Below are 10,113 nucleotides of genomic sequence, written 5' to 3'. Positions count from 1 at the left end.
TCACCACCCCCAGAAAGCAGCATTTTTTTTTTTTTGGGGGGGAAATATAAAAAAAGGCAAAAACGGAAAAAAAAACCCCTTCCACCTTTCTCTTTTTTTTATATATAGATAAAAAAAACCGCTTTTTATTTGGCTTTTAAAGAGCCCTTAAAATCCAATTATATCCCCTATTTGGATAATTAAGGAAAGGTTTTTGACAAGAAATCTCGCTTTTATCTCCCTTTTTTTTTTTTTCTCTTTCTTTAAAAAAAGGTATAAATTTTTGATTAAATTTACTTATTTTTATTTTCATCAGTATTATATTTTTCAATATATATACACAGTTTGGTAGTATGTTTTATATTTATTAACTATTAAAAAAATTTTAGATTTACTAATTAAAATATTTTTTTTATCTATTAATCTTTATTAGTAAAATGCATAACAATAATAATTCAAGTGACATTACTACAGTAAAAAGAAAAAGAGGAAGACCAAGAAAAGAGAAGCCTGACGCTTGCTTCAGATGTAGATGTAGAACTACACCAGAGTGGAGAAAAGGCTGGGTAGATAGGGAAGGTGTTTCACTACATGTACCTCTTTGTAATGCTTGTGGTCTCCATAATGCTAAGCAAAGAAAAAGTTACCAGCTTTCAAAAGAACTAAATAGCATTTACAGACTATTAAATTAGTACGAAGATTGCTATTGATAAATAATTAAAAAAAAAATATTATTATTTTTCATTTATTTAAATAAATTTAAAAAAAAATTTACATAAAAATAACTACAATTTATATATAAATTTTTTTAGTATATAATATATAATATTTGTTCAAATACACTTCTTACTTTGTTTAATATTTGAAGATAAAAATGAGCATGTGGTTGGAGTGTAACAGCAAAAGACCAAAATAAACTTTGGATAAAAGAATTGATAGATTTGTTGATGGTGCTGATAAAAACTAAGGTGTATTTTTTGGTTATTGTCATTGAAGTATTGTTGCTACAAATAAAAACTGTTTTTTTTATAATTAATAATATTTCCGAAACACCAAAGCATAATGGCAGCGTAAAAGAGCGAAATAAATTTAAATCAATAAATCAAGTAAATATTATTTTTTAATTTTTATATATAAAAAATAGGTCAATTTATATATTTATACACACAATCTTCTTTTTTTATTTCATTTTGATTGGAATTGCTATTAGTGGATGAGGATGATGGTACAGGTATTGATTGTTTTGGTGAAACAAATATATCTATGATTGAAACTTTTTGTAGTTTTATTATTGTTAACACAGTTGTAAATGTCATTATCAGCTACATAAATGGTTTTGCTGGCTACATAGCCAACGTAAATTTCATAATTTGGTTTATCTGCACTGTATGTATTTTGGAAGATTTTCATTTCCATTATTCTTTTCCTTTTCTTTTCAATGATAGTGATTTTGATAAATAATTATCAATATTATTTTTAAAATCATCATCGAGTTGGGACTCTCAAGATAATATTTATTTGATTTATATTTTAATTTTAAAATAGTTTATTTTTCATTTTTAAATTATTATATTAAAGTAATAATATCAAATAAATTTTATATTTTATCTGATTGTTATAAATATTGAATATGATAAAATAAATCTTAATTTTATTTTTTCTTAATTTCCCATTAAAAAAAAAAACGAAAAAAAAAACTTCACAAATTTTTATAATTTTTCTTTTTAAAAAAAATAAAAAAATCACTCCATTTTTCACAAAAAATAATGCCACACAATAATTTTTATAACACAGGAACACAAATAATTATATTTTAATAAAACAGATAATAATAATTACAATATCCTTGCAAATTTCAGTAAAGAATTTAAATTAACATTAGATAATGTAACTAAAATAAAAGATGTATTAACCTTTATCAAAAAAAAAAATGAAAATTCCTTTAAAAAAACCTATCCAAACACCCTCAAAAAAAAAAAAAAAAACTTTTTTTAATTTTTTTTCAATTTTTTTTTTTTTTTATTTTTTTAATTTTTTTTTATTTTTAAAATTAAAAAAACTTTTTTTATTTTTTATTAAATTTCCTTTATATATATTAATTTCCTTTATATATGTATTTAAAATTGTATTTTTTAATAATAATCATAATTTCATTAATCAAATACATAGTTTGTTACGTCTGCTTACATTTCTCCTCTGTTTAAAATTTTGAATATTAAACAATCAAGATTTCTTCCTTAATTCCAAATAACATTTGTGATAACCATATGAATACTATTGAAAATAGTAACAATAACAGTGGTAGTATTAAAGGTAATAGTAATAGTAATAGTAATGGTAACATTCCACCCAGATATAATAAACTTTCAACACCAGAATCAAAACAACTTTTTGGTCAAATATTCAATTTAGAATTTAAAAAGATAGATAAGTCTGGTTATGATAAATTAAAACATGTATCGTGTAATAATAAAGATATTACAAGCCCACAATCAATTTATTCAAAAAGATTTTATTTAGATTTAATTTCAGTGAGAAACTATTTACATGTAGACCATGGTGTTAGAAAAACCAAGAATCATTTTTATTTAATTGTAAATATTAAATACTATTTTAATATTATAATAAAACTATATAGATACTAATTATGAAATTTAAATTACTATTATCATTTAGAAAAAGAATGTAAATCAACAACAATTAGATAAATTAAATAGTGAATTGATAGAGTTACTAGCTTCAAAAAAGAGAAAAATCAACACAGCTAAAGAGAATAAAAAAGTGAAACAATTAAAGATTGATAACCAACAATTAAATAATAACTATCAACAATTAAATAATGATTATCAACAATTAAATAATGATTATCAACAATTAAATAAAAAGATGGAACAATTAAAACAAAAAAAATCTCATGATCAAAATACAATTATTCAATTTAAGAATAAAGAAGAAGAATTAAAAAATCAATATGAACAATTACAGATTCACTCAAATAATCAATACCAACAATTACAGATTCAATCAAATTATCAATATCAACAACTGAAACAAGAAATGGACCAAGTGACTCGTCAACTCGATCAATGTAGGGAAACAATTGGTAGTTTAGAAACTTGTGTTGATGAAACGAATAAGTTATTGGATCAAGTAACAAAAAAAAGAGATCAAGTAGCAAAAGAAAGAGATGAAGCAATTAAAAGGGTTCAAATATTAGAATGTGGTATCAAAAAGTATGAAGATGCTCGTCACAATTCAATCAATCAACATATTGTAAAGCTTAAAGAGTCTTTTGTTAGTAAGGTTGTTAATGGTAAAAAAGACACATACGATATTCACAAATTTCCAAAGCCAGTTGAGGTTTTATCAAAATTAGATGCCCACTTTTATTTTAAAGATGTTCAAGCGGATCAATTTTATAAATTTATTCATCATTATTATGATATTAAAGATTCTGATATTCAAGTTGGAGAAAAAAAGAAACATGTGTGTCAAGGTATAACAACAGACTCAACTGTTAGATTTATTCTTTTAAACTATGGTATTGTTCATCAGTTTGGTGGTACTTCATATTGCTATTGTTCTGGATCAAGAAGCTTTATATCACCAAGTTGTAAATTAGAAGAATTAAAACAAAGACACTCTTATTGTCAATCCTGTGCCATTTTCAGCAAATATGTTTTAAATAAAGAATATTATTTTGGTCGTTTGAAATTTGAAGAAGGTGAAATAGAAGAAGGTGGATATCAAGTTTCAGATGAACTAAACAACACATCAAATGAGCTGGTTGATCAATTAATGGAACTATTAAAGAGAGATCCAGATTTTAAAGATTCATTCATATATACATTCATTAGTGATATTATTAAAACTTTATTCAAAGGTACTGGTACTTGGTCAGAAGCCACTCTCCATTTTGCAAGATCATTAAAATTCCTTTTTGGTAAAAAGGTAATTGAATTTTTAAATGGTAATAAATCAAAAAGAAACAAATATGGTGGTATTCCCTTCCCCTCACTCTCAACCGTTCATAATTTCTTTCACAACAAATCAGATTACTACTCAAATGAAATGAATGCAAGATTTAAAGCTCTTAGAGATTCATTAGATAAAATGGAAGAATACAAAGGTAGACCTTATTTTGCTGGTGTTGTTTTTGATGAGATTGATACTCTTAAAGGTCTTTTTTTGATCACAATAATGAACAATTGGTCGGTTTATTCAAAGGTCCAATCGATAGATCCAATCTCGATAATATTTCAATGGAAAAAATCGATGATAATTTAACCAGAAAGATCACTCAATTCTTCCTTGTCGGTTTAGATGGTAATATATCCTTTAGCTTAGCAAGATTTCCAAATAATGGCAAAAATACTTTATTGGTTTCAGGATTAGCAATTGTTGACATTATTAAGACTGCCTCTAAATATAATATCAAGATAGTTTTTGGTGCAATGGATGGTTTTGATACAACTGATTTTATCCACAACTTTATTCATAAACAAGCCAATGTACTAGATCTGGCTGATCCAAATGGTGACTTTCACATTATTTATGATAGCGTTCATATGGTCAAATCTTTACGAAATTTAATTATTCAAAAAACTCCATTGAAGAAGTCAAACACACCCCATGATATCATTAATTTCAGATTGATATTTGAACACTATAAAAAGAAAGAAGAGTTGGACGCTACTTCAAACGAGTGAAGAGTAAATAATCAACTTTTAACTAGTAAAATCTCTGCCAATGAACTCCATCCAAGTGATAGAATGTCTTTGAGACCAGTTAAAACTCTTTTTAGTGAATATGTTGAGGCATATTTTAGAGGAGAAACTCAAAAATCGAAAAATGATATCCAATCTCAACAATTTAATAGTATTGCCGACTATCTAAAGAATTTAAGAAAGTTTTATAATATTACCAATGGTTCAGAATTAGCAAACGTCGAAAATTCCTTAATTGAATTAGAGGAAGTATTCAATTATTTCACTGCATTTGAAGGTCTTCCAAAACCAACTAAAACTCACCTCAATAGAACAATTGGTTCATTAAAAAAATTATTTGAATTAGCCAAAAGAAATGATATTAAAATTAATAAGCTTTCACATCTGGGTACAAATGTAGTTGAAAGAGGGCAAGAACATTGAAGCTGATTTAGCTAAATTTTTAAATGATACAATTAAAGAGATTAAAAGCAAACATAATTTTAATAGTTTACTCGATTTAAAGTTAAAAGCTGGTGATACAGATAAAGGTACAAGTGCATTGGAATCGGTCATTAATGGTTTTAGTGCAATTAGTCTCAAGAAAATATTTGGTGAGGATATCAAAAAGAATTTAGAGAACAATGTTGAAGGTAAAATGAAGAAAGCGGAATATGTTAAAGTTATCTCAGATTATTTAAAAGATAATAGATCCCAAGTTACAACTGTGGTTAACAAACTAAAAGAAGATAATCGAATAGTAAAGAAAAATAGAAATGAAAAGAAATTGGAAAATAAGACCAAGGAATAAGCTTTGTATAAAAATCAATATTAATTTTCTTTTAATATAAATAATGTATAATAATAATGTATAATAATAATGTATAATAATGTATAATAATCGATCGATTATTAATATACATTATTACCTATAACACACACCAATTTTGTTAAAACTAATTTTATAAATATACACATAACTACCAAAAAATTTATTCAATAAAATCTATCTCTTACACTAATAATATAAATTATTTCATTAAGTAAGATTTTTTTAAAAAAAAAAAAACTATATCTTTGTGTAACTTCAAAATATTTTCATTTCCCATATTAATTTTATATGGTAAAAGACTTGGAAAAATTTCAATCTCTCATATAAAATCAATATGGTAAAAGACTTGAATTTTTTTTATATTTTTTTTAAAATTTTTATTTCTTAATTTTTTTTAAAAAAACGCCTCCAAACACTGGATTCACTTTAAATTTTAAAATTTTAAATTTTTTTATATGAATTTTTTCAATTTTTTCTCTATTTTAGTTTTTTTTTTTTTTTCCTATAGCTTCACTAGTTCTAAAAAAAATGAAAATAGGTGCACTGTTCAGAGTGTCGGTTGGGAAAACAATATATGATTCGATTCAGAATTAATTGGTAATAAATAATATCTTTATATTGTTCAACAAAAATTAAGTTTGATAATGAAAAAATCAAGGGGGTGTCTGGAGTTAAAAAAATTAAAAAAAAATAAAATTAAAAAAAAATAAAATTTTGTTGATGCATGAAAATTATCTTTAAATTAAAAAATTGTTGCATTGAGCATTTTATTGGTGGTAGTTGTATTGAGTATTTATTGGTGGATGAATTTATAAAAAAAAAAAAACGAGATGGTGTTTTGCATTGTATTTAAATAGGTTCTTTATTGAAACGTGCAATTGATGATTCTGAAGGACAAGGGATACCATCATAACTATAACGATGGTGTTTTGCACCAGCTAAAAGGCCAAATATCTTTGATCCGCAATGATGTTTGAGTGTTGCAAGAAAACTAAGCGATGATTCGGACCAAACACCTTTTCCAGTGTGTAATGTTTTTATTTGGTCGGTCAAGAAGGTATAAAAGAAAGTATTTTTGAAATGAGGATCTTTTTCAAAAAGACTTGTAAGATTGGATACCAACGGATCCGTTGCTTCGGTTGGCTTTACCTTTAATCTACGATCAGTGTGGATTGATTTTTTAAAGTTACTGTATTGTTTGTTAGTTTTAATACTTAACTCACGACATATTTGGCAAAATGTGTGACCTTTTGAAACATTACCATAACCTTGGCAAACTGAATAGAAATTACCAGAAGAACTATAAACTGCAGTGTGATGATCATCAAATTTATAGCTAAGACCATGATATAATAATAAAAAACGAACTTTTTCTTCTTCAAAAATACCTGGGCACATTCCTATTTCTTTTGGTTTGCCAGAGGTGGGTGGACATTTATAGAAAGTGAAGATAAACTCTTTAAAATTTTCTTTGGTAGAATCTGATTAACGATAACATCTCTGCTGAGGTAAATAAATCACAAACTTTAAATGAGTGGTTATATGTAATGGCTGATTTTAACTTGTTTATTGTATCATCCAAAGAACTATTAAAATCAACTCTTTCTTGGTCTAAAGTTTTCGCAAGATGTTTTTTTTTTTTTTGTAGTATTAATATTTCATTTTTATTTTGTTGGTCTAATTTTTGATATTTTAGTATTGTTTGGTATTGTTCCGATTTCTTTTGTTGTAGTTGTTGTAGTTGTTGGTTTTTTTCTTTTAATGTCTGTTGATGTTGTTCCGATTGCTTTTGATGTAGTTGTTGTAGTTGTTGTAATTGTTGTAATATTTGGTCTTTTTCTTTTAGTAATTGTTGATGTTGTTGGTCCTTTTCTTTTAGTTTTTGTTCTAATTGGTGGTCTTTTTCTATTAATGTTTGTTGATTTTGCTGTAATTGTAATTCTTGTTGTTTTTGTAATTGTTGTTTTCGTAATTCGAATATTTCTATCGAATCTTGTTGTGATTCAAAAGGCCAAATATCACCTAAAGTAAACATCACAACAATTAATACAAATTATTATCACAATTTATATATTATACCTTTTTATCATACTTTTAATTTTTTTACAAACTGAATCTTTGATCTTGCTATAGATTTGATCATGTTTATATTTTTTATCCTAGCTAGTAGGCGAGCCTCCGATCTAGTCAAATGAAAAGGGTACCCACGCGAAGATGGTCTTTTCACTTGTTATCAATTTTTCATCAAAGTTGTATTCATCTGTGGCATTTAATGCTTCAATGAATAATTTTAATTGATCTAAAATCTTTTGGATATTATCTGCCTTCTCATTATTTTGAGCTTGAATTGCAATTTCGTGGTATTGTTCATAGGTTCTTTTTAATGAGTTGAGAATTAAACCTATATCTCCTATAACTGAAATATTTTTAATTTGTTTTTAAGTTCACTAAATTCGCAAAGTTGTGAGGAATATTGAGTTTTAAGTTTTTTGGATGTATTGTTTTAGATTGTTAATTAGTACTGTGTAATATTAATAAAGTAGTATTGTATAATATTTATAGTATTTACCATGTTCTTCATATTCCTTTGATTTATTCAATGCTTCTGTGGCACCTAATTTGATAGCATTATATGCGTTTTATACCTGATCATTTTCAAACCATTCCAATTGATATTTGACGTGTATATGTTGTTTATATGAGCATTTTAGTTTACATATTTTACATATAGGTAACTTCGATATATGCAAATTTACCTCTATCCTTCAACCACTCTTCAATTGATATTGATTTCGACTTTTCAATTAATGAAGAAATCTTATCATCAGTTAATTCTATGTAAAGATTAGTTACTGAACTAAGGTTTTCAACTAGCTCCTTTAACTTTGAAAGAAGTTCAACTTTATGTTCTTGTAACATTTTCATTCCTTCTGGTTTGAATGACTTTTGAGAACTAAAGATATGAATAAAAAATTGGGTAATGATTTCTATTTTTTCACTCTTTTTTTTTTCAAGTTCATCGCTATTATCAACACCAAAAAGAACTCGACAGTTTTTAATTGCTTCGTCTGGTCTATTTATTTTATAAATATTTTTTAAATGTTGAGCCCTAAAATAAAAATAGTAATGAATAAATATTAATAATAATATTTAAAAAAAAAAAGAATCGATCAATAAAAATAAAAATAAATACCATGGATTGTCCATAAAAAGTAATGGTTTTTGATTTATGCCGGGTAACATTTTATTTAGTATATTTCTAACACTATCTGCTTGATTATAATTATCACAGAATGAAACCATGGTTGATACACAATTAAGTGCTTCGTTAGGTAAAATTGAAAATACAGTGCATAAAACTTTCAAGAGTTTTTCTAGTTAATGCACCATTTACGACATAGCTGACACTATCAAGACTTTCGAGTTTACCGACATTATTTAAAATTGATTTGATATGTTGATCATCTTTTTCAAGACCTCCAACATCTGCAAAACCAGGTGTGTCGACAATTGTGATACCAAACATCCACTGATTTCTGTAATAGTATCTGATTTCGTAACGACAAACTGAGTTTGTTTTACTTTCACCAATACCTTGATTTTCAATATCTTGTGCACGTAGTGTTGTTGGTGAATGAGCTTGACCTGTTAAAACATTAAGAATGAACTCAATAAATGTTGTTTTACCTGTGCCTTTAGTTTAAAATAATAAATTGTTAGTGAATGATAAAAGATTATAATTTAGTCATTATATTTACCAGTCATTCCCATAAATGATATTATAAATGAATATTGATATTTCTTATTGACAATACTAAGTTTATGTAATCTTTTGTATAAATTTTGAAAAGTTTTATCTTGAACTAGTTCAACTATGACATCAATTTTAATTTCATTTTCATCATCTGATGAACAGTTTGTAACTTTGACACTGTTCAATCTATCCATATGTTATTCTTTCCATTCTGAACAATCATCCGAATTGGTAATATTAACAACTTTCTAAAATAGTGAAAATAACATTAGAATATTATGGTGTATTATTATTAATTTAAAATTTAAGACATACGTCATCATTATAGGTAACTACAGATGGAAAGCTAACATTATCTTCTTCCCATTCACCTTCTATTGATTTTAATTGTTCGATGTTACCAAGGGCATATCTTAAAATACCTTGACCATGACGTTTACCATTTAAACATAGGCCTTCATATTCTCCACCATTCAAATAGTTATATATTCCTTCATAAATTGGGACACCTTTAATACTTGGACCAAACCATATGCCCTCAGAAGTTTCTACTTTTTTGCCAATTATACACTGTGCCTGATCTCTTTGTTCACACACTTTGGTTTTGCTGCATGGTATATAAAAATTTTAATTAATACGTTAGCCTTTGAAGGGATTTTATAAATAAAAGTTTATATTGATACATACTCTAAAATAGTTTCTATGGAATCCTGAGCAAATATTAATAGGTCATTTTGTAGCTTTTTAATTGACCAAGTAAGATTTGAAGTTTCTTTTTTGAGTTCATCCATATATATATTTTATTTTTGGAGTTTTCTGAATTTATATTAATCCAAGACTCT

At 25.8% G+C, this 10,113-nt stretch overlaps 7 protein-coding genes across 7 annotated transcripts; 2 read left to right on the top strand and 5 right to left on the bottom strand.

Moving 5' to 3' along the window:
* The first annotated feature begins 258 nt into the window (after positions 1-258).
* Positions 259-756, top strand: DICPUDRAFT_92966 (uncharacterized protein). Its single transcript, XM_003292907.1, has 2 exons — positions 259-330; positions 413-756. The coding sequence occupies exon 2, from the start codon at positions 417-419 to the stop codon at positions 669-671; it is 255 nt and encodes an 84-aa protein (XP_003292955.1). The 5' UTR covers positions 259-330; positions 413-416; the 3' UTR covers positions 672-756.
* A 429-nt stretch (positions 757-1,185) lies between these two features.
* Positions 1,186-1,395, bottom strand: DICPUDRAFT_157741 (uncharacterized protein; the record flags this gene model as incomplete). Its single annotated transcript, XM_003292902.1, has 1 exon — positions 1,186-1,395. One exon carries the CDS (start codon positions 1,393-1,395, stop codon positions 1,186-1,188), a length of 210 nt encoding a protein of 69 aa, XP_003292950.1.
* An 851-nt stretch (positions 1,396-2,246) lies between these two features.
* Positions 2,247-5,496, top strand: DICPUDRAFT_157740 (uncharacterized protein; the record flags this gene model as incomplete). The annotated part of the gene is made up of 6 exons (XM_003292906.1): positions 2,247-2,573; positions 2,656-3,465; positions 3,535-4,159; positions 4,207-4,597; positions 4,715-5,102; positions 5,170-5,496. 6 exons carry the CDS (start codon positions 2,247-2,249, stop codon positions 5,494-5,496), a joined length of 2,868 nt encoding a protein of 955 aa, XP_003292954.1.
* Positions 5,497-6,366: 870 nt separating this feature from the next.
* DICPUDRAFT_157739 (uncharacterized protein) lies at positions 6,367-6,915 on the bottom strand (the record flags this gene model as incomplete). Its single annotated transcript, XM_003292901.1, has 1 exon — positions 6,367-6,915. The coding sequence occupies one exon, from the start codon at positions 6,913-6,915 to the stop codon at positions 6,367-6,369; it is 549 nt and encodes a 182-aa protein (XP_003292949.1).
* An 87-nt stretch (positions 6,916-7,002) lies between these two features.
* Positions 7,003-7,552, bottom strand: DICPUDRAFT_83556 (uncharacterized protein; the record flags this gene model as incomplete). The annotated part of the gene is made up of 2 exons (XM_003292900.1): positions 7,003-7,020; positions 7,118-7,552. The coding sequence occupies 2 exons, from the start codon at positions 7,550-7,552 to the stop codon at positions 7,003-7,005; spliced, it is 453 nt and encodes a 150-aa protein (XP_003292948.1).
* Positions 7,553-7,700: 148 nt separating this feature from the next.
* DICPUDRAFT_83555 (uncharacterized protein) lies at positions 7,701-9,465 on the bottom strand (the record flags this gene model as incomplete). The annotated part of the gene is made up of 6 exons (XM_003292899.1): positions 7,701-7,933; positions 8,087-8,131; positions 8,274-8,626; positions 8,711-8,840; positions 8,878-9,210; positions 9,276-9,465. The coding sequence occupies 6 exons, from the start codon at positions 9,463-9,465 to the stop codon at positions 7,701-7,703; spliced, it is 1,284 nt and encodes a 427-aa protein (XP_003292947.1).
* A 103-nt stretch (positions 9,466-9,568) lies between these two features.
* DICPUDRAFT_83554 (uncharacterized protein) lies at positions 9,569-10,062 on the bottom strand (the record flags this gene model as incomplete). The annotated part of the gene is made up of 2 exons (XM_003292898.1): positions 9,569-9,878; positions 9,959-10,062. 2 exons carry the CDS (start codon positions 10,060-10,062, stop codon positions 9,569-9,571), a joined length of 414 nt encoding a protein of 137 aa, XP_003292946.1.
* Positions 10,063-10,113: the final 51 nt, after the last annotated feature.

The sequence above is a fragment of the Dictyostelium purpureum genome (genome assembly GCF_000190715.1).
Source record: "Dictyostelium purpureum unplaced genomic scaffold DICPUscaffold_383, whole genome shotgun sequence".
Classification (NCBI taxonomy): domain Eukaryota; phylum Evosea; class Eumycetozoa; order Dictyosteliales; family Dictyosteliaceae; genus Dictyostelium; species Dictyostelium purpureum.
This window is presented reverse-complemented; position numbering and strand designations above follow the sequence as displayed.

What these genes read in the sequence shown, in the direction of transcription:
- DICPUDRAFT_92966 (XM_003292907.1), top strand. Translation starts at nt 417, where the DNA reads ATGCATAACAATAATAATTCAAGTGACATTACTACAGTAAAAAGAAAA.